General features: G+C 37.9%; 1 protein-coding gene across 2 annotated transcripts in view; it reads left to right on the top strand.

Moving 5' to 3' along the window:
* Positions 1-4,321: 4,321 nt before the first annotated feature.
* TFB1M (transcription factor B1, mitochondrial) overlaps positions 4,322-23,916 on the top strand; it is a 64,726-nt gene continuing 45,131 nt past the window's right edge. The window contains exons 1-4 of one of the 2 annotated variants that reach the window (XM_058735752.1): positions 4,322-4,557; positions 7,305-7,456; positions 22,125-22,233; positions 23,588-23,739. In XM_058735752.1, the coding sequence (XP_058591735.1) occupies positions 4,425-4,557; positions 7,305-7,456; positions 22,125-22,233; positions 23,588-23,739 (546 nt within the window). In that variant the 5' untranslated portion in view covers positions 4,322-4,424. Of the gene's footprint in view, positions 4,558-5,263; positions 5,283-7,304; positions 7,457-22,124; positions 22,234-23,587; positions 23,740-23,916 lie in introns of those variants that run through there. The other variant, XM_058735753.1, reaches the window with a different exon arrangement.

Here is a 23,916-nt window from a genome sequence, read left to right as displayed (position 1 = left end):
CTAAAAACTATTAATATAATGAAGGCTAATTCTTTTTACAATGCCTTTAGCATGTGCTGATTTTTTTTTCTTCACTCACAAAAAGGTTTTGCTTTATTGTGCAGGGGAAAAAAAAAAAACCCAAAACCTACCCACAGCTGAGTCACCCTGAGTCAAAAGTGTTGTCTATCCTCATCACCTTATTAGGATACTTGACAATAATTCACAGATCTTTGGGGATAATCAGCAGGCTTTCCAATACTGCCCAGAATAGTGGTAAACACTGTATTTTTAAAAACAGTGTAACTGTTACATGGTTCCCTCAGGCAATTAGCCGGTGTTGCTTGCCCTACAATGCCCTGCTTCTATCCCCAGAGAATAAGCATTTGGTCTGTTCAGAATTATCGTGTATTTCCTTCTTTCCTCTACGTAGGTCACTAGATTCCTTTGTGAACAGTGGGCATCAAACAACCATTAAAAAAAAAAAAAAAACCTATGTACAAAATGCAGCCGTTAATATTTCTCAAGAGCACTGAGTTGTATTGAGTCATATTATGTGAAATTATAAAATACAATCAGAAAAGGGCACTTCACATGCCATCACAGTCATTTTGTAAAGTTCAGTTTGGTAATTCCGAGCCGCATTTAATTTTCTCTGAAAATTCCCACACGGCAGAAAGATATTGCTCTTTGTGGCTTTCAAGTCTATTTCAGAGAACTGTAAAACCACCACCTTTTGGAATTAGCACTTTTCCTATAAATAGACACTACATCACTTATACCAAATAAAGTCACATAGGCGTTTTCATTAATATGAATGCTAAAATAATAAGTGGTTTTCCTATATAACCATTCTGGGATTTATGAAAATTAGAATTCTGCATTATAGTTTGGTCTGAATCATTTGTAGTTCTCCATCTTCACTGATAGGGGGGGCTAGTAATTTCTGTATTAATTATAATATTTTAGCATGTTAAAATCTATATCTAGATGAAACAGATACTTCAAAGCTTCAAAACTGATGAAACTGCATACTTCTCTTTTAAGGGATAAAACCGTTTGCATTAATATGTGAAATATACTACTAAAACACCCCCTGCTGATTTCATAGGCTTTGCAGGGAGTTATGCATAATTTTCTGAAAATTAAAGGACTGAGGATCAGTATTTATGAGATCTCAAGAACTATTAAAAACTTGGAAGATTCTCCTAAAATGGAATTTTTAAAATTCAGCTCAACAATTATTTAACACACGCCAGAGGTAAAACAGCAGAGTAAACTCAGAAGATCAGAGTTTGAGATTCAGCCTCATGCTTACCCACACCATAATGGTGCTCATCTAATATCTTTGCAAACCTACAACACAGAATTGAAATGAGAATTAAGTGAAATAACTTGGGAAACTGCCTTGTAAAATAATAGCATGTAACCTCACAAATGCTGACTGCTGAATGTAGCATGCTTAGGACAAGAATTCTCCTATTTAGATGTGAGGATAAATTCTCAGGAATCCACAAATTCTCCATGTAAATGTGTTTTCACTCCTTTTAATTTTGTTTGTGTTTTTACGTTGGTGTTAATCTTTTTTTAAAAAGTTCATGGAGCACATTCTAGATCATCAGAATATCCTCCTTGCAACTGCCATGCAATATACATATTCGAGATAGTATTAGTACCAAGTAATTCAGCTTCATTTGTTTCCAAGCTAATGAAAACAGATACAAGTGGACTTTAATTTGTAGCTTCCGTTTTCCTCCAAGAGAAAGGCAAGGCACGTGGGCAACAATTCTGAGCAAAGATTTGGTGGTAATGTAGATCCAGAAAACTGATGAGAAAATCATTACATGGCACACCATAACCTTAGTAAGCTGAACTTTTAAGAGAACAAAATCTTGCCAGTCTGCATTAAGAGCAGTGATTTAACACCCTGATTTAACATCATTTGCACTGATGTTGTCGCTTTGCATAGATTTATTGTAATTGTTTTAGTTAAATAACCATATGAAAACTGTAAACCTAAGCTTATACTCAGATTCATATTCCATTTATTTAAATAACATTATAGGGGCGCCTGGGTGGCTTAGTCGGTTAAGCGTCTGACTTCAGCTCAGGTCATGATCTCACAGTCCGTGAGTTCGAGCCCCACGCTGGGCTCTACTGACAGCTTGGATACGCTGACACCCAGAGCCTGCTTCGGATTCTGTGTCTCCCTCTCTCTCTGCCCCTCCTCAGCTCATGCTCTGTCTCTCTCTGTCTCAAAAGTAAATAAACATTAAAAAAATTGTTTTTAAATAACATTATAAAATTAATATACATTAGTTAACTTAAAAATAATTTAATATTTGAGGGGTGTGGCCCATGAAATCGGAACTCAGAAAAGAAAACACTTTAGTTAAATCTTCTTTCTACACTTTGCTGTGTGATCCTGGGTAAGTCAAATGACTCCTTAACAGTAAAATAAGGATAATAATTTCATTCACATAGGAACACTCTGAGGAGTAAATGAAATAATTAATGTAACTGTGAACGAATGTCTTCCCAGGTATGGTATGTTGTGGAAAATAAAGACACTGAATCAAGAGTTTAGGCTCTCAAACTACATTTCTATGCTGCCTTGGGCAAACTGCCTTATCTCTTTCAGAGTCACCTCCCAATTTTCTAAAGCTAGGAGGTATGTCAGATTATCTCACAGTTCTTTTTAATATTGCTGTAACAGAAGGTAGTTGTTTGGGTTTTCTAATGAGACTTCAATGGAAATTCCATTCATTTGATTTCACTCATATCATCTCCCCAGTTATTTGGTTTTCCATTAGCTTGATTTTCAGCTTACTTCTCTGAAAACTTAAAAAAAAAAAAAAGTTATGATTTACTGTGGTCAATGCAGCAGTTTGCAAAACCAGGGTCAGAAAAGCTAAATTCTCTTATCTAGCAGAGAGATTTCAGTCTTTCTTTGCTTTGTTGTTTTTTCTGTTATAATAGAAAGACAAAACTCAGATTTGAGTCTTTGTACTTAGATGTAACCATTCAAGGCAAGTCAAATGATCTCTCTACCTTGACTACACTGCTTAAAAAGCAGGCTCTGGACACAGACTTGTGGATTCAAATCCTGATTCCACTACTTATTAGCTATGCAGCCTAGGAAAAAAAATTGCCGAACGTCTCTAAGCCTTTATCTTTTGTAACAATTAATGGGATAATAGTTGTAAAGCACCCAGCTGTGAAGCGTGGTATTTTTGGAAAACCTCAGGGAATGTTAGCTATTATTAGTATTGTCACGTTTATTTCCCTTCCTTTTCATCCTTACCTTTCCGGTTATGCAAGAGACTGCAATACTTGGAGCATGGAGGGGCAATAAGAAAGCTCTGGGAAAGTAAACAAGGAGTGGCAACTGGTAGTCAATGCAAAGGCAGAGGACTAGAAAGAACCGCCACCATACATGTCCAGAAACTTAGACTGGATCTGGGTTCCACAATTTTCTAGCTTTGTGAATATCAATTAATTTATATCACCTAAGTTTTTGTTTCCTCCTCTCTGACCTGAGACTAGTAATGTACGACTGTTAGCGAAAGGCTCAAAAACCGATATTCAATATACATGACTTCCTAAACTCTCAACAAGGCGGCTTTTCTCCTTGACAGAATATGTTTAGAAGGGTCAGAAGAATTGGATTCTACTTCTAGCCTTCTCACTTTTGTACTGTGTTCAAACCCTTTAACTTTCTGGGTCGCCTTCATCTGCTACATCATTACAGTAGTAACGACCACCATGGATTGCGGGCTTACCGTGTGCCATGCATTGCACTATGTTCTGAATCTGCACACAGGGCAACTTTCTCATTTAGTGCTTGCAATTTTAAGCAGATATATCCGCTTCACAGATGAAAAAACTAAGGCTGAGAGAAGTTAGAAACCTGCCATCCGGCACCTGCAGTGCTAAGGTTCTAAAACCACTCACCATAAAAGAGAATTGTTAGCCACCAATAGCTTTGCCTCTCTCTAATCACTGGCTTTCCCACAATTACCCACAGAGGGGAAAGTAGGCACGCCCACCCTCCAGAAGTCACCACGGCGTGTGCGGGGCTCCACCCATCCTCATATCCGCGCCTGCGCTTTCCAGTCCAGGCCCCGCCTCGCCCCGCCTCCGCGGGCCGCTCTGGCCACCACCCACCCGGGAGAGGCCCCGCCCGCCGAGGGAAAAGTAGCGCACACCCAGCCTGCACCGCGCTTAGCTAGACGCGGAGCCGGAGCTCTGGGTGCACCCGGATTTCCTGTCTGCCCTCTTCGCTTCCGGCGAGGCACATCCGACCAATGAGGTGGGCTGGGAGGCGGGCTCGGAGGCGGGCCTTAACGCTCCCAGACTCCCGCCACCTCCCTCTCCCCTCCCCGACGATTTAAGAACAGCGTGAAAAAACTAGCCAAGCGGCTTGGGTGGTTTCGCGGGGCCTTATGGCTGCTTCTGGGACACTGAGCACTTTCCGCCTTCCGCCGTTGCCCACGATTCGAGAAATCATTAAGTTGTTCAGGCTGCAAGCGGTGAAGCAGCTATCCCAGAATTTTCTCCTGGACTTGAGGCTGACAGGTGGCTGTCTTCTGAGTGCTCCCCGGCTGTCTGCCCCGCATCCCTGGGGGACACGGGCCGGGGGTCTGCGGGCGGGTATCTGGGGTCAGGCAGTGTGCAGCGGGCCTTAGGTCAGGTCCTTCTACCGCTCTGTGCTAAAGAACTCCGGAGCCCCGCCCAGGAGACGCGTGGAATGCGTTGTTTGCTTGCGGAATGGCGTGTTCGGGGGGTTGCCGTGGGCCAGGGGAAGCAGGTCGTACAGACGCCGAGCAAACCCTGGGGGAGGCCGGGGTCGCGTATCGTGTTAGGCGGTTGTGGAAATGCGAGTCTTGCTGCATTAACACTAGGTTTGATTTTCATGCAGTCCGAAGTTAGAATTTCAATTAGTGCGGGGAGTTCTTCGAGAACACGTCGGAAAGTGGGTCGCTCATGGGATTACTTACTTAAACGCTTACTTGTTGAATGCAAAACCCGCGGGGCGCAAATATTCAGTAAAATACACGTCAAACAGACTACTTTGTGCTAGTGCTGGAGGTGCAATTTGGGAGTGAACAAGGCAACGTCTTTCCTCAAGGGGCTTACGTTTTTTAGTAGGTTTACATTGTTCCCGTCCCTGATTTTAAGTCGCTTTTTGTGAGGTAAAATTCACGTGCCATCGAATGAACTAGTATGAAGTGCAGAGTCTGGTGACAAACGTATGCATGCGTTTAACCACCGCTCCTGTGTCTTAGTGATACTTCTAAAAGGTGAGGTTGCAAGACTAACCTGTCTTACAAATGTGTCCACTAATTCACTGTTGCAGTAGAGTATTCGAGATACTGATATTCCATTTGGCCCCCTTCAGGAGCTAAAAAGATCAACGAATCATACTCAAGTTCATTTTCAGTTAAAGGAAGTAGAGTTTACAAAGCACAATAACGGGATGTGGAGTCTATTCTGCCAGTAGAAACTAAGCTTCAGGTTCTCCTATGTTAATTAGGGGAGGGCCCCTCCTTCCAGAGCGTTAAAGGGTTATCTGCTTCTAAAATTCTTTAGTCCTAGAAATGACCAGAGCCAGCATTGCCAGTTGTTAGTCACATATGATAGACATAAAGCACCATTCTCAAGGCTGAAAATAGAGATCTTTGTATGTATGTTTTTAAATGTTTGAGAGAGCATGAGCAGGGAAGAGGGAGAGAGAATCCCAAGCAGGCTCCATGCTCAGCCAGACTCAGGGCTCCCCATCCCATGACTATGAGATCATGACCTGAGCCAAAATCAAGAGTCCAAAACTTAACCAACCAAGCCACCCAGGTGCCCCGATCTTATATTTTTAATATAAAAAAAATTCTTCATTTATAGTATCTCATGTGAGTCTTTGTTCTCCCCGGGGATAAATTCTGGAATCTAGGTACTATTCCCTCTTCTCTGGGAACCAGAGTAAGAGATTAAAGTACTTGTCTGCGGTGGGAAGTTCTGGTGGGAGCAGATGCTTGGCCAACTGACAGTGCCTCTTTGATACTCATTTGTATTTGAATGTGCCTGAAAAGTTTGAGGGCAGAGCCCCTGACCTGCCTACCATCCTAGTTCTCCATTAAAAAAAAATGAGAATATTGAATTCATTACGCCTTTTCCTTCTGAAAGGGATAATAATCATCCCTGTACCCTCTGAAGGGCGTTGGTCTGTAATGGAGGAAGGATTGCTTTAGAATTTACACCTGAGCTGGAGTCCCTTCTCTCCCATTTGCTTTCTACATGACCTTGCCCAAATGAAACAAATGAAAAGTTAAATTGGGATAGTAGTTCTTAATGTGTTGGAAGGATTGTTGAGATGCGTGGGAGAAAGCTTGTAAACCACCTAAAACAAATGGTTGGGGACGTGTACTAATTCCCTCCCAGCCAGTCAGAAGGCAAACTATTTTTGGGTGGTTGAAAGACTATTACTGCGTTTAAGCCTACAAAAATGGGACTATACAGTCCCAGCGAACACTGCAGAGAAGTGCTGGTGTGTTTTCAGTGGCTAAGTTCCCACTGTCCCAGGAGCCCCAGTTACTTGGATTTTATTATCTCCGTCAGTAAGGCCAGCCCATTGTATGTTATTCCATAAGTGATGATCGATTGCCACAATCCTTTTCATGATTTCTTAATATCTGCTTACTTAAAGAGGCTGATTAATTCAAAACATTAACTTTTCCATATCAATTTGCATATTTGCAAAGTTTAAAAAACTTCCAGGTATAAGTTTAGCTTTTTCCAGAAAAGTGACCAAGAATCTGTAAATTTCTGCTAATCCTATGATCTAGGAACTTGTTGCTATGGCCATGTTGACCAGCTATATGTCTATAAGTAAAAAGGAGACTGCCATTACTTTTTGCTTTTGAATTTATAACTGGGAGCAGTAGAAATTCTGAATGTGAAACTGGTCTTATTCAAATATTCAGTACCTGGCAAGTGTAGAGAGATGGTTTAGCTGGTCAGTTGTTAGGAATTGATTGGTTTGGCAGAGGAATGGATAGAAAATACAGTGTTTAACTACATTTAAGTTAGGAAGTTTTGTCATAATCCCGTTTTTCCTAAGGGACTGATACAATTCAACTATAATGTGGTAGGATTTTGGATGGCCACTACATGTTTATTGGTTTAGGCTAAGAGTTAAATAACTAAATAAATATGGTGTAAAGGATTAGTTAAGTCATGGTTGATAAGAATTTGTGGAGATTATTTTTTTGTTAACTTCTATACATTGAAATTTGTCCAGATAATTACAACTTTTTTTTTTTCTCTCCTAGATAAAATTGTAAGGAAAGCTGGTGATCTGACAAATGCTTATGTTTATGAAGTGGGCCCTGGGCCAGGGGGAATCACAAGATCCATTCTCAATGCCAATGTTACTGAACTTCTGGTGGTTGAAAAGGATAGTCGATTTATTCCTGGATTACAGGTGAGAGACTTAAAATGCCTTTTCTAGGAGGTAAAAACCCAATTGAAATCTTCAGTCCATGATTCTTTAACCTCAGTATATCCAAAGATTGTGTAGGTTGCTCCTCAAACTGTGGATCTCCAGATCCTTTTCCAGAGATTCTGATTCTATGGTCTGGAGAAGTCCAGGAATTGCATTTCTAACAAGCATCCCCACATGGTCTGTTGACCACTATTTGAATAAACCTGCTTTATGTATTAATGTTAACCTAGTTTTGTGTGATCTGTTTTTTTAATCTAATAGCCATGTATGTTCTGGCCCATTCCTTCAAAACTAAGGAAAATAATTAACGCCAATAATGACCCCGCTATTGGCATGACTTCTGAGAACTTCATTTAGATTCAGAAAATCCTTTCTATAAGCAAAAGATGGAGAAAACCGAGGTTTCTTTTAAGGGAGACTAATTGTCAAGCTTAGGCATTTCTTAAGAATTTCTTAGGCAAAGAAGTGAAGTGGTACCACTGTGCACGTAGATTTAAGATGAGGTTTGAATGAAATGAAACAATAGGTGCTGTTATATGAGAAATATTTGAAGGAGCTGGGCGTGTTTCCGAGGAGAGGATCTTTGAGTGAGGGGATTCAGAGCTGCCTGTGAAAGGTGGCAGTGAAGAAGATCGCTTATTTGGATTTCTAGAAAAAAAAAAATCATACAAATAGGTAAGAATTGAGGGAGGCAGATGTGGATTTAAAATAAGGTGGGACTTACATTTTTTTAAGTGGTAGCAAAGAGCGGAACCCATTATATCAGGGATATTGTAAAGGGAATTCTTCACAGGGGGCACTTAATGGCTTAAGGAACTTTGATTCCTCTGTAATTCTAAAAGTTTAGAAGAGCCCTTAGCCTTTGGCTTAGATAAGCAGCAATTTATTGAGTGTAACCGAAAAATAAAGTTATCTGCATTATTACTATCATACAAGAGACAAATTGGTTTACAATTGGTACGTCCTAATGCTTGTGTATGCAACAATTGAAAAACGTTTAATTTCTGCCAGAACAGTTTGAGGAAGTTTGTTTGAAAATCTAGGGCTTTGTGTGCATGCGATGGGTTTTTTTTTGTTTTTTTTTTTTAAGGGAGTTTTTATTTATCAGATTTTATTTGGCTACATCTAGTTTTTGCTTTAAAAAGTTATATAAAATTTAGTTTTATCTAATTTTTATACTTTTGACAGAATTGGTTTTCAATTTATAACTTTATTTTGGGATTGCCATATGGTGCATATTCCTTGATCAAATATGGAATTTAATACTGATTTTTTGCTTTGAATTACTTTCTTTCAAGAACTGTCTGCATCTCAGAAGTGAAAGTGGGAATATTTTATTTTCAGTGAGATCATGAGATAATAAAAAGAAGCTGAAGCACACTATGTCATTCTCTTCAGGTTTTTTCTTTTTAAGTTTTATGTATTTATTGACAGAGAGAGAGAGAAAGCATGAGCAGGAGAGGGGCAGAGAGAGGGAGAGAGAGAATCCCAAGCAGGGTCCCGGCTGTCAGTGTGGAGCCTGACGTGGGGCTTGAACTCACAAACGGAGCTCATGACCCGAGCTGAAATGAAGAGTCAGTAGCCACCCAGGCGCCCCTCAGATTTTTTCATCTAGCCCTTTCTGGACATAAGAATACTCTTCTGACTTTATTGCCCTTGAAGAGACTTCCTAACCCTCAGTCTTCCCATCTGTTATGTGCAATTCTTTCTCATAAGGCAAGGGGGTGAATCAAATTTCTGTTCATCCCCACCTTAATTTGCACACTCTCCTCTCTGATCCCAACAAAAGATGTGCGAAGAGGGGCTGTTTAAAAGACAACTACACCCTTCTCTTTTCAAATGCCTGCCCCAGCCCCTGCACTCCTAACCCCTGCCTTGTTTTATTTATCTCGTTGGATTGATCCTCATCGGATACATTTTCTGTATGTTCTTATTTGTTGTCTACCCCCCCCCCCCCCCCCCGCCTGGAATGTGCTGGAATGTAGTGCAAAGAGCATAGAGATTTTTGTGTGTTCCCTTCCGTGCTGTATCTCTACCACATGCAACAGTGCCTGGAGTATAGCAGGTGTTCAATAGTGTCTTAAATGGGAGAATAAAAGGTTGACTTTATGTGTCTATCTAATCAGCCAACTAAATGTGTCATTTTTAAAATTTTTTATTTATTTTGAGAGAGAGGGCACGCGCGCATGCGCGCGCCCATGAACGGGGGAGGGGCAGAGAGAATCTGAAGCAGGCGCTGCACTGTCAGCAGAGAGCCAGACCCAGGGCTCATCTCACGACGGTGAGATCATTTAATCGCGAGGATGAATAATTGTGTGGCGTTGGTTATTTAAAAAGTTTTGTGACCTTTTTTTCTGAATACAAAGATTTGTTTCAAGGTAAATTACTCTGCAAGAAATGTGTATTTGTCTTCTAACCTGTTTCTGTAGAAGAAGCAAAATTAATTCTTAGTGTCTTATATGCAGGAAAAGAATTTGCCTTAAAAAGAAATGTTGGGTACTAAAATATCACATAGATTTCTTTTTCCTGTAAAGAAGGTTTCAATATGCAAAACCACTTTCATTTAGAGGTACTAAATTAATCATGAAAATGAATAAAGGCAGAAGGTGTGATCTATTTAAAGGATTCCATTTTAGTGGTTTCTGAGCTAATAGAATTACTTTTTAAAGAAATTGTAATAATTTATAAAATGTCTTCTAGCTGGAAGTATGTCATTTGTGTCTTGATCCAATTCTTATAATATCATCTTAGGATCTTATAAGGCATCTTATATCTCACTATATAAGGCGTCTTACTTATAAGGCATCTTCTATCTTAATATATGAGGCATCTTAGGATCTTACTAAATACAGTAGTATGTTACTAACACAGTTACTAACATACAGGTTTCACCGTCAGCATGTTGTAAGGTAAAAAACATGTCTGCTGTGTGAAAGTACTATAATATAGCTTTGTGTTTAAAGAACACAGACTGCAGCATCAGATTGGGTTTGACTTCAGGCTCTACCATTTACTGGGTGTATGACTTTGGGCAGGTGACTATGTCTCAAGGCCTCAGTTTGCTTGTAGGATAGTAATGAGGATTAAATGAATGCCTCATACTTAGTTAACCATGCAATATATTTTTCGATAGAAGTAATCAATTAAATTATTATCCCTGTGCCTTGGGCATTTCTATTAATTAAAGATTGATCATGAGACTGCTAATCTGGAAAGAGGTAGAGGAGAAAGGTTATTCCTTTGGATCACTGGAAAATAAATCCCTAGTGCTGTGGGAATGTTGGAGCTTTGTCCCACCTCCTTGAACCAGCATTGGACATTCAGGGTTTCTTTCTCTTAATATTGTAGCATTCTCTTGTGATTATGCATTGGGGGGGGGGTGAGGTCTTTATTATTTTTTAGTTATTGTTACATTTCTGTGGCTGAGCCAATTGTCTCTGCTTTGGAGGGGAGTGAGATTTTTTTAATACCTCAAAGAACTTGAAATCTTCCCCCATTTCTGAATTGGAGATAACATCACAAATAACATGTTCTCCTTGAAGTCAATAATCTGGGTTCTTCATTTTTTGTTTTAAGGATTTTGTATATTAATAACAATATGGAGGGTTTACTGCACTAAATACTTTGTTTTACAGCTTTATTGAGTTATTAATGTTCAGTAAACTGCACACGTTGTTAAAAGTGTACAGATTACTGAGTTTCGACAAATACATAATCTCATGAAACCATTACCGTAATCAAGAAAATTACTCATCACCTTCAAGATTCCTCATTTTCCTTTATAATCCAGCCCTCCCTCTTCCCTTTCCCTATCTTAGGGCAACCACTGATCTGCTAAAGAGCTAGAGGTGGAATGTCTGAGTCTTATGGCAGGTGTATGTTAAACTTCTTGTGAAACTACCAAACTGTTTTACAAAGTGGCTGTACCATTTATCATTCCCACCAGCTGTGCGTGAGAGTTCCCGTGGCTTCACATGCTTCTCACACTTGGTGTGGTCAGTCTTTTTAATTGTAACCATCCAAGCGAGTGTATAACAGTATCTTACAGTGTCTTAACATAGCTTTTATATGCATTTTCCTAATCAGTAATTTTGGGCATATTTTCGTGTGTTTATTTGCCATCTGTATATCTTTTTGGGGAATCGTGCAAATATTTTGAGCATTTTTTGTTTTGTCTTCATATTATTGCATTGTAAGAGGTCTTTATGTAGTTTAGATACAAGTTCTTTGTCAGCTACGTGTTTTGTAATGTTTTCTCCTCAGCTGTGACTTACCTTTTCATTTTCTTAGACATTTAACAGTGTCTTTCAAAGAGTAAAATTTAGTTTTAATAAAGTAAAGTTTATCAGTTGTTTTTCCTTTTGAATTTGATGCTTTTTGCATCTTATGTTAAAGATAATGGCCAAAACAAGAACTAAGAATTTCCGTGTTTTCTTTTAGATGTCTTAAAGTTTTAGATTTTGCACATAGGCTTGTGATACATTTTGGGTTACCTTTTGTATGTAGTGTGAGGTGGGAGTAGAAGTTCATTTTTTTGCATCATTTGTTGAAAATTGTTTTTCTTATTGAATTGGCTTGGTAATATTGTCGAAACTCAGCCGGTCTTATGTACACTGGTCTGTTCCTGGACTTCCAGCTCTTTTCTATTGTTCTAGATCTCTCTTTTCATGGATACCAACCTGTATTGATTACTGTAGTTCTATAGTAAGACTCGAGAGCAGGTAATTTGAGTCTTCCAACCTTGCCTTTTCCAAAATTGTTCTTGCTATTCTACGTTCTTTGCATTTCCATATAGTTTTAACATTAAATCATCAATTTCCTCTTTTTTTTTTTTTTTTAAAACCTGATTAAAACTCTAGATCACTTTTAGGAGAACTGGCATCTTAATGATCTAGGCTTCTAATCTTTAAACATGGTATATTTCCCCATTTATTTAGATTTTCTTTAATTTCTGTCAGCAGTGTTTTACAGTTCTATGTATTCAAGTCTTACACATCTTTTGTCAAATTTATCCCTAACTATGTCCTGTTTTTTGATGCTATTATACTTGGTATTGTTTTTTAATTTCAATTTCCATTTGTTTGTTGCTACTATGTACAAATATCATTTGTTTTGGGAGTGGACTTTGTATCCTCCAGCCTTGCTGTGCTCACTTATTAGTGGCTATTTTGTAGATTTCTTAGGATTTTCTGCATGTATTATCATTTCATCTATAATAAAAACCATTTACCTCTTCCACTTCAGTCTGTTTGCTGCTATTTCTTTTTGTCTTGGCTAGAATCTCCAGTACAGTTAAACATCCTTGCCCATTCCTGATCTGAGGGAAAGCATTCAGACTTCCACCAGTACGTATGATGTCAGTTGTAGGTTTTTCCTAGATCTCCTTTTTCAGCCTGAGGAAGATCCTTTCTGTTCTAGCTACCTGAGAGGTTGTGGTGTTTGTTTTTTTAATATATATATTTTTTAAATAATTTATTTGCAAAAATACTTTTTCTGAGTTTATTGAGATAATCATATGGCTTTTTTTGTTTTTAGTTTGTTAATATAGTGAATTATATTGATCTTTTTTTTTTTTCTAATGGTAAGCCAACCATCCATTGAATCTGTGGTGATAAAGTCTCTCTCATTCCGGATATTGGTATTTTGTCTCCCTACATATTGGTCAACTTTATTGATCTTCTGAAAAAACAACAACAAAAAAAAGCTTTTGATATTGATTTTTCTGTCTTGTGTTCTGTTTTCTATTTCACTGATTTCTGCTCTGAAATCTTTATGTTCTTCCTTCTGTTTCCTTGAGGTTTAATTTGTTCTTTTCTATATTTTTTTAAGGTGGAAGCTGAGGTTTTCTCTTTGAAGCCTTTTTTATTTTCTTATAGATGTTAAGTGCTATAATTTTCCTCTCAATACAACCTGAGTAGAATCCTACAAATTTTGAGGTGTTGTGTTTTCATTTTCATTTATTCAAAATACTGATTTACTTAAAAAAAATTTTTTTAGAGATTTTATACCTAAAGAAAGATTTCTAAAAGAAGTTGAGAATTTCCATATAAACCTTCAATTCCAGTTTCCCTTTTAATTTCTTAATTTGACTTCTTAGAGTATTTAGAAGTGTATCATTTAGCTTGTTTTTCAGATCTCTTTCTATTACTGATTTTTAACTTAATTCCATTGTGATAAGAAAACTTACTTTGCATGACTTAAAATCATTTTAAATTAATTTATGCTTGTTTAATGGTGTAACACATGATCTATCTTGGTAAATGTTCCTTATGCAGAATATGCCTTCTGCTGTAAAGGATGTACATTCTTCTATTGGATGCTATGGACATTTCAGTAAGGTCAAGTTGGAGTTATTCAAGCCTTTTGTATTCTTAGTGATTTCCTACTTGTTCTGTTGTTAAGAGAGGGGTATTGAAATCTCTTAAGTGCAGATTTGTTGGTCTGTCCTTGCAGTTCTCTCAGTTTTGCTCTCATCTATTTTGAAACACTGTTATTAGGTGCATAAACATTTAGGATTGTTAGGTCTTCATGACAAATTGGCTCCTTTATCATTATGAAATGATCATCATGATCCTTGGTGATATTCTTTCCTCTAAAATCTACTTTGATAATAACATAACCATGCCAGCTTTCTTTTGATTAATGTCCGTTTCATCCTTTCCTGTATGTCTTCATATTTAAAGTCGATTTCTTATCGACAGCATATAATTGGGTCTTGCTTTTTTTCTCACCAATCTGACCATGTCCATTTGTGTACTGGTTTTCTATTGTCGCTGTAACAAATTCCCACAAACACAACAGCTTAAAATGACACACATTTATTCTGTTACAGTTCTGGGGATAAGAAGTCTGAAATGAAGGTCAGTAGGGCCGTGTTCCTTTTCTGGAGGCTTCAGGGAAGAATTTTTTTTTTTTGCCTTTTCCAGCTTCTGGAGGCCACCTGCATTCATTAGCTCATGGACCTCTCACTTCCACATCTATCATTGACTTTGATCCTTCTGACTCACTCTTTTAAAGTCTTTTGTGATTGATTATTTTGGGTCCACCCAGATGATCTAGGATAATATCCCCATTCTGAGATCTGTAATCACATCTGCAAAGTCCTTTTACCATATAAAATAACATAGTCCCAGGGATTAGGATGTGGGCATTTTGTGGGGCCAGTGTTGGGCCTACTGCAATTTTTATCTATAACTCTTTGTTTTGTTATTTTTAGTAGTTTATTGAAGGTATATGGTATACATCTTTAACATATCCCAGTTCACCTTCAAGTAATAAAATACCACTTCATGTATAGCATACAAATCTTAGAATAATGTGTTTCTCCCTGCCAGGCCTTTGTACTGTTGGCGTCCTGTGTTTTGCTTCTCCATGCTGTAAACTTCACCGTACAATGTTATTTTTGTTCTAACAGTCAATGCTATATTAAAGAGGTTTCAATACAGTAGACTTCTGTACAATGTGGGGGTTAGGGGCACTGACCTCTGCACAGTTGAAAATCCACGTATTACTTTGTACTCCCCAGAAATTTAACTAAAGCCTACTATTAACCAGAAGCCTTACCAATAACATAAACAATCACTTAACACATTCTTTGTATGTTACATGTGTTATGTGCTGTTTATTACAGTAAAATAATCTAGAGAGAAGAAAATCATATCATATTCCTATTATCCTAATCATATTAAGAAAATCATAAGAGAAAATACATTTATAGTACTGTAAGAAATCCGCATATACATGGACCAGTGCAGTTCAGACCCTGTTGTTAAAGGGTCAGCTATAATAAGAAAAATTGTTACGTATTTACCCATATGGTTACTGTGCTGAGTGCTCCTCATCCGTATGTCCACCTAGTATTATTTTCTGTGTACCTGACTTTCTTCAGCATTTTTTGTAAGTTTTGTGGAACTTTCAGTGTTTGTATGTCTGAAGAAGTATTTTATTTTCCCTTTGTTGTTGAAAAACATACTGGCAACTGTTTTCTTTTAGTACTCTACAACCGTGGCTCCACGGTCTTCTCACTTGCATTGTTTCTGACCAGAAATCTGTTGTCATTCTTATCTTTGCTCCTCTGCCTTTTTTCCCTGGTTGCTTTTGAGAGTTCCCACTGGTTTTGAACAGCTTCATCACGGTGCACCTTAGTGTCCTTTTCTTCGTGTTTCTTTTGTGTGAGAGTCCTTGAGATTCTTGGATCTGCAGGATTTCCTGCTTTCCTGCTGTCCAGTGTCTGAAAACTGTAGTTTCGTCTATTTTATCTATTTTTTATCTGTTTAAGCCAGAAGAGACTATCTGGTCTTCTGTTCTCCATCTTAGCCAGAGTAAGAAGCTCTAGGATTCTTCTTAATCATTATGTGTTTATTTTGTGCAACTTTGGAGATAGGAAGTCATGATTATTGTTAGTATTGCCTCTGGGTTTTATAATAGGCAAACAGTGATTGTTTCTACCTGATAGGTAGGATGGAAAGTTCACAGAATTGAGAAACAAATTGGCCGATGTCAGATCTCAGATAAGGCACTTAGTAGCTTTCGATCTTGAACTTGCTGTTGTGAACCTGTTTTAGCTTCAGCTTTCTCATCTGCAGCATGAGGATAATAGTTATTGTTTGTGATCATTACAAGGATGGTGAGAAATTTATGTAAAGAGATGGGCATATAGAGCCTAGCATATTGCCAGTAGCCAGTAAATGGTTGCTATTATAATTATTCCCCTTCTCTGTCATCTTATAAAGGGATCTGTAGTGTAGTCATCCTGGCAAAAGGAGCTGTTTTTCATCAGAGACCGTAAAATTTTAAATTCTTTCATCTCTAGCAAATTTTACAAAAGGGAAGATGGCCTGACTTTCTTTCGTGGCATGATTACATACTTCACACATGTAATTTATCTTTAAGATATGGCTACAGCCATAGTTAATCAAAACTCAACAAATAAGTAAAAGGTGGCTTACAACCAAAGTGACTTTCTAGTCCACTACAAACTAGAAGTAGATCAATGCTAGAAGCAGACCCGCTGACAATAGCAAGAAGTAACAGTTATTACTGTGGCAGAAAAGCTATAAAAAGCAAACATAAAACTGAAAAAAAAGCGCAGTAGTAAGGGATCATAACCACTGACGCCATTACTCTACAGGCAACAATGACCCCTAGTCAAGAAAAGGGTGAAATTGGGTTCATTGTTCTTGGCTTAAGGAAGAGAATTTTGTGATATTGTATAGCAAGATTTCCCTCTGTGACTTTTTCTGTTTATTTTTCACAATTTTTTTTTTACTGAAGTATAATTAACACAGTGTTGTGCTAGTTTCAAGTGTACAGTAGAATGATCAACAGTTCGTTATGTTTCTTCATGCTCCTCAAGATAAGTTTACTCTTAATCCTCCTTGTCTGTTTCACCCATTCCCCCACCCAACTCCCCTCTGGCAACTGTAGTTATTTCTCTGTATTCAAGAATTTGTCTATTTGCCTCTTTTCTATTTGTTTTGTTTCTTAAATTCCAGAAATGAGGGAAATCGTACGGTATTTGTTTTTCTTTGACTTATTTTACTTAACATTCTATCATCTGGGTCCATCTATGTTGCTGCAGATGGCAAGATTTCATTCTTTTTGATGCCTGAATAATACTCAATCGTATATATATACACCACATCTTCTTTATCCATTCATCTGTCCATGGACACGGGTTGCTTTCATATCTTGGCTATCGTGAATAATGCTGCAGAAAACATAGGGGCGCATATGTCTTTTCAAAATACTGTTTTAGTTTTTGGGGGGTGAATACCCAGTAGTGGAATTACTGGGTCATATAGAAATTGTATTTTTAAGTTTTTGAGAAACCTCCATACTGGTTTCCACAGTGGCTGTGCCAATTTGCATTCCCATCAACAGTGCACAAGGATTCCCTTTTTCTCCACCGTGCCATCATTTGTTATTTCTTGTGGTTTTTATTTTAGCCATTCTGATGGGTATAAAGTGATATCTCATTGTGGTTTTGATTTGCATTTCTCTGATTAGTGATGTTGAGCATCTTTTTATGTGTCTGTTGGCCATCTGTATCTTGTCTTTGGAAAAAGACATTTTTCCATTTTTCAATAGAATTATTTGTTTTTTGTGTGTTGAGTTGTAGAAGTTCTTTATATATTTTGGATATTAACCCCATATCAGATCTATCATTTGCAAATATCTTCTCCCATTCAGTAGGTTGCCTTTGTGTTTTGTTGATGGTTTCTTTCACTGTGAGAAAACTTTTTATTTTGGTTAGTCCCAGTAGTTTAATTTTACTTTGGTTTCCCTTGCCTGAGGAGATGTATCTGGAATTTTTTTTTTTTTTTAAATGGCGAATGTCAAAGGAATTACTGCCTGTGTTTTCTTCTAGTAGTTTTGTGATTTCAGGTCTCACATTTAGGTCTTTAATCCATTTTATTTTTGTGTATGGTGTAAGAAAGTGGTCAAGTTTTATTCTTTTGCATGTAGCTGTCCAGTTTTCCCAGCACATTTGTTGAGGAGACCATGTTTTTTTCCCACTGTATCCCTGCCCCTTTGTCAAAGGTTAATTGACCTTACAAACTTGGTTTCATTTCTGGGCTCTCGGTTCTGCTCCATTGATCCATGTGTCTTGTGTTGTTTTTTGTTTTTTTGTTTTTTTGTTTTTTTTTTGCCAGTACTGTACTGTTTTGGTTACTGTAGCTTTACAGTATATCTTGACATCTGTGGTTGTGATACCTCCAGGTTTGTTCTTTTTCAAGATTGCTTTGGCTATTTGGGGTCTTTTTGGTTCCATACAAATTTTAGGGTAATATGTACTAGTTCTGTGAAAATGTTCGTATTTTGATAGGGGTGCATTGAATCTGTAGATTGCCTTAAGTAGTGTGAACATTTTAACCATGTTGTCTCTTCCAGTCCAGGAGTATGGAATATCTTTCCATTTGTGTCATCTTTAATGTTTTTCATCAGGGTTTCATAGTTTTTGGAGTATGGGTCTTTTGTTTCTTTGGTTAAGTTTATTCCTAGGAATTTTGTTATTTTTGGTACAGTTGTAAATGGGATTGTTTCCTTAACTTTTCTTTCTGCTACTTCATTAGTATTCATCAGAAAATCATTCACCATGATCAAGTGGGATTTATTCTAGGAATGCAAGAGTAGTCCAATATTTATAAATCAATCAATGTGATACATCACATTAATAGAAAGAATAAAAACCATATGATCATTTCAATAGATGCAGAAAAAGCATTTTACAAAGTACAATGTCCATTCATGATAAAAACTCAATACAGTAGATTTAGAGGGAACATATCTCAACATCATAAAGGCCATATTATGAAAAATCCATAGCCAATGCTGTACTAAATTGTGAAAAACTGACAGCTTTTCCTCTGAGACCTGGAACAAGACAAGGATGTCCATTGTTTTTATTCAACATAATGCTGGAAATCTTAGCCATAGCAATCAGACAAGAAAAAGATAGGCTACTGTAGAAGTTTCTCTTTAAGAAATGTTAACGCTGAAAGGAGTAAACACTATTTGAATATAAAGTTTATTAAATCTCTAAATCCTTGATGAGACTGAGTACATGAGTTTCTGCCATGCATATTTTGGTCCTGTTTAAAAAATAAAACAAGGAGACTTTTTGAAGTCATGCTGTCATCTTCTTCCGTAAAAAAAAAAAAAAAAAAAATACCTATTGTAACATTATCTTAAATTCCTTTTGAATAATAGCATTAGTCTTTTCTGTGTGTTCTACAGAAGAATAAAAATTGTTTTTCACCTATCATTCTGTATTATAGATCCTTCATTCTCATATAGTTTTCCTAACAGTTTGCCTAGCACTTATTTCAACAGTGTTTGGGTTCCTACTATGTAACAGGTCAGGAAGAAGGTAATATCACCAGGCTGTGTAATTAATGCTTTAGCTCACTCTACAATGCTGGCTGCCAGGAGTCCCTCACCCACCATGAGAGGTGGCATAAAACATACCAAATGGCCATTCAATATAGTTCTTTGTTCTCAAGGAATTTCTAGTTGTGCATAAGTTCCAAAAGTCGCATAAATTATTTCCTCATCAGGGGCACCTAGGTGGCTCCGTCGGTTAAGTGTCCGACTTCAGCTCAGGTCATAATCTTCTGGTTCTTGAGTTCGAGCCCCGCATCGGTGTCTCTTCTGTCGGGACCGAGCCCACTTTGGATCCTCTGTCCCACTCTCTCTGCCCCTCCCCTGAATGTGTGCTCTCTCTCTCTCTGTCTCTCTCAAAGTAAATATAAATAAACTTAAAAAAAATTTCCTCATCAAATGAGATCACCAACAGATTACCTAGGTGGACCTTAGGTGCTTGCCCCCTGCAGAAAAGCTATCTCTAAAACCTTGACTTCGAGAGATTTTTTAAGTGACCATATGAATAATACTCCTGCATTTGTTTCCTCATTTTTGTTAAAGGCATTCTCTATTATTTTGTTCCATATACCCCTCACAAAACTTAATGCTAGGAAGAAAAAAAACAAACATTTTCTCTCCTGGAGACTTAGTATAATTATTTCCAGTAGAGAGTAAAAATTCTATAATTCAGTGTATAAATTGTCAGAGCTAACGCCTGTAGGATTTACATACCTGCTTCTTTCATTGTTTGGTTTTCTGTTTCTTCTTTTACAGCCTTATCTAATGAATGCCTTTTACTCTAAACTGACTTAAGTCTCATTTTGGAAGGATATGGCATTAAAAACTAAAATAAAAATGATGGAACAACTTACGTGTGTCTGTAAAAATACTCATTTGACTATAATCGGGTGCCTGCATTTGTAGTCAGCTGTGCTTTGAGCACATTATGAGCTAACACCATCAGGGTTTTAAAGTATAAAGTAGGGGTGCTCTTCTGGCTGTAATAGTGATCTTTCCCACCTCTCCACCATCCCCCAAATACTGTCATGGTAATGAAAACATCATTCTCTATTAGTGGTTGGTAAGAAAATGTGTGTCATTGCTGAATATCATTAGGTGTTTAAGTGGCTGTTGTCTGTAATCATTCATACTATCATTTCAGTTTGTGTGGCGTTTTTCCCCCCCCATAATTGCTTTAAGGCTTTCACAGAAAGCTATGGTCACCAGTGTTCATTTCTTCCTCAGTGGGGAGTCTGAAAGGGGAAGATCAAGCTACAGAGTAGTCTTGGGAGGATTTGCTTTGTCATTGGCTGAGACTTAAGTCTGAAGGGCAATCCTAAAGAAATCGGCTAGAAATACAACTTTAAACCTAGGGAAGGAAGGTTAACGTGTGTTACACCAGTTTTCTGGTATGCAGCTGAGTGTGTATCAGTTAAATGTTAAAAAATTAACATTTCAAACGTGGTTATCAGAGCATGTATATTAATGCCAAAGATCTAAGTTTACATGGTTTTGTTCTGTTTTAGTCTTAATTACTAATTACTTTATTACTTTCTCTATATACGATCATGAAGCATAAGCTTTTAGTTCTGCTCTGTTTTTGGTATGCAAATTTGTTTTGTTTTAATTATGTGAAGCAGAATTCTAGAAAACAACTAATATTCTTCATTAATGGTAAATGCGGTCATTAAATGCATAGTTTTTATGCAATAAGAGCCTGTCCCAAAGAGAGTTACCTCCTTTTTTATTCATAGTATGTTGGAGTTACTATGTTTTCCATGATTTATTGTCTGGAACTCATCAGATTAAGTTTTAGCAAATTTGGTAATTTAAAATAATCTATAAGTACAATAGTATTGGAGATACACAATTTTTTTTTGCTAAACTACCATGACTAAACATACCAGACTAGATGATTCCCAAACTGAAATGTTTAGCTTCTTACCAGTTTAAGCATTTCAGCGCTGTATTTTTGAAGTGTTACTTGTATAATTCTACCTGATTTATCAGTGAAATAATTTTTTGCAAGTTTCTTGACTTTACAAATTTTGAGAATCTCAAATCTCAGGCTGGGAGGAGGAGTTTTCCCGTTTTATGGTTGATCGTTCGCTTATTCACTTATCAAAAAATGTGAAGCACCTACTCTGCACTTTGTAGCTGCAGGGGACATTAAGATAGATGGGAAACAGTTGCTACCCTTAAGGAGCATATGTTATCACAGGGAGAAGAAACCTCTCTATACACAATTACGAGATAGTAGGTCATAATGCTGTAAAGAAGCACGTGCAAGGCACGGCATTTACCCTAGGTACCTTGGTCCGGGGTCTCTTCTCTGGCTTCTATGGTGTTTCTTTCATCCTTCCTACCAGTGGCCAGAATTAGGCAAGAAGAAGGTTAGGAGAGAGAATCAGCACCAAGGGGTGCTCAGGGCAAAAGTTCCCTAACTTGGAGCCAAGGGTGTCTGAGCCTCTTGAGGTGATACCTGATGTGGAAAGAAGATCACCTCTTCCTTATAATCTCCTTTGGAAGGGATGTTAGTGATACATGTACTCGCTCCTGCTCTTAAACTTCCTTAGCTTCAGGGGACTGCATCTGGGTGGTGGTTGTTGTTTTTTAAACCATGAAGAATCAAGTTTTATGTTGGGTGCAGGGGGTGTGTGTGTGTGTGTGTGTGTGTGTGTGTGTGTGGAGAGAGAGAGAGAAAGAGAGAATGAGAGAGAGAGTGTGTGTTTCACTGTTCTCCAAAGTGTGAACTCATTTTATTGATCTTTTTGTAAACTAGATGCTTTCCGATGCAGCACCTGGAAAACTGAGAATTGTCCATGGTGATGTGTTGACATATAAGATAGAAAGGGCTTTTCCAGAAAGTCTTAAAAGACGGTGGGAAGATGGTAAGTGATTTGGGGTTGGTTTTTGTATTTTCTTTTATAATTATTTATAGTACAAATATTTAATGCTATTATACATTACAAACATTACACATTTATATTAAATATTATAAAAACAGAATTGAATACGTAGTGTACATTATAATTTTTTCTGCTTTTCTACTCTTTTCCAAAATGATAAATCTGATTACTTTTTCTTCTATTTTATTTGTCTCCTATTTTTCAAATGTTTAGGGTTCTAAACCCTAGCTTGCTATTTTTATGACAAATAAGCTTGCTATTTTTATGACACCATGTAATGATGGGATAAACTATGAAGTGTTACTTTTTCCAAATGGTGAAAAAAAGAAGTGTTTTAGTAAACGACGCCACACCCAGTTACCAGCGTCTCGCATTCCATGGCCAGCCAAGGGTCTTCATTTTTTAGACAGTCGGGTCCCCGCTATGTACCAACTCTTTGGAATCCATAGATACATGGGGTGTGTTACTTGCCTATAAAGCCCTTGAGAACACGTACTGCTGGCGTGACCGTTTCCGTGTGTGTGGCCGCAGCACCGCCAGGCTCCTTCAGAGAGGTGGCCACTGCCTGCCTCCGCCTTCCGGCTCTCCTCTCAGTACACTGCCTTCAGGTCTCCTGTCCGGCCCCAGTCACACCGGAGTCAGAGTGACCTCCTGAATTCCTCTCTCAAACCTTATCTGACAGGGTTCTCAGGCATTCATTTGAGTGTTACCTGCTCTTCCGGACGTTTTCTCTGCTCTTGTCTTCCCTGACACCAGGTCCTTCCGTTTTCCCTTTTACATTGTATGACTTTCTCTAGCTGTTCCTTGCTGGTGGTTCTTTTTCCAGCTACCTCTTAGATGTTGTTCCTGAGATCTTTCTTCTTGAGCACCTGCTCTTGTGCTCCAGAGTTGCCGGAATTCCTCTGCTCCTGTGGTTACACTTACACCTGTGTGCGGCAGACACTTCCATCTGTCTGTGCAGCCTGTACCCCCTTCCTGGGCATCTGATCCTCTGACAGCTTCACCTGGGTGCCCCATAGGCACTTTGACCTCCTCACGTCCGGATCAAATTACCTTTTCCCTCAAATTCCGTCTCTTTCATATTTTTCCTAAGCCGGGAAACCTGAGGACTTTGAACACTAATTAAGGTAGAATGTTTTTCTTAATAATTCAAAGCTGATGATGAGGAAACATTGCTTTTGAAGAATAAATGGACTGAAAAATAGGTAGCCATGTCGTTTCATGTATTTTTGTTTGACGCTGTTAGTACCCAGTTTGACTTTTATTCTTAACCAAAATAGTATTCAGAATACTTTGATGAAATCGTTACAAGTTGTTTTTTCCTCCTGCTAACCAGATCCTCCAAATGTACATATTATTGGAAATCTGCCTTTTAGCGTATCAACTCCACTGATTATCAAGTGGCTTGAAAATGTTTCTTGTAAAGATGGACCTTTTGTTTATGGCAGAACCCAGATGACATTGACTTTTCAAAAGGAAGTGGCAGAGGTAAGTTCTGACCGTGTGTGGTTTTTTTTTTGTTTGTTTGTTTTTTTGGCTCTTCGAATTCCAAAACAAAGTAATACTGCATTTTTGTGACAGACTGTGTTTTCTAAGTTAATGCTCCATTACACATACACACCAACACCAGCTCAACCAACAGTTAAGCATGTCATGATGATGACA

Source organism: Neofelis nebulosa, chromosome 6 (genome assembly GCF_028018385.1).
Source record: "Neofelis nebulosa isolate mNeoNeb1 chromosome 6, mNeoNeb1.pri, whole genome shotgun sequence".
Lineage (NCBI taxonomy): Eukaryota > Metazoa > Chordata > Mammalia > Carnivora > Felidae > Neofelis > Neofelis nebulosa.
Note: the sequence above shows the minus strand (reverse complement) of the source record. Positions and strands in the feature narration are given on the sequence as shown.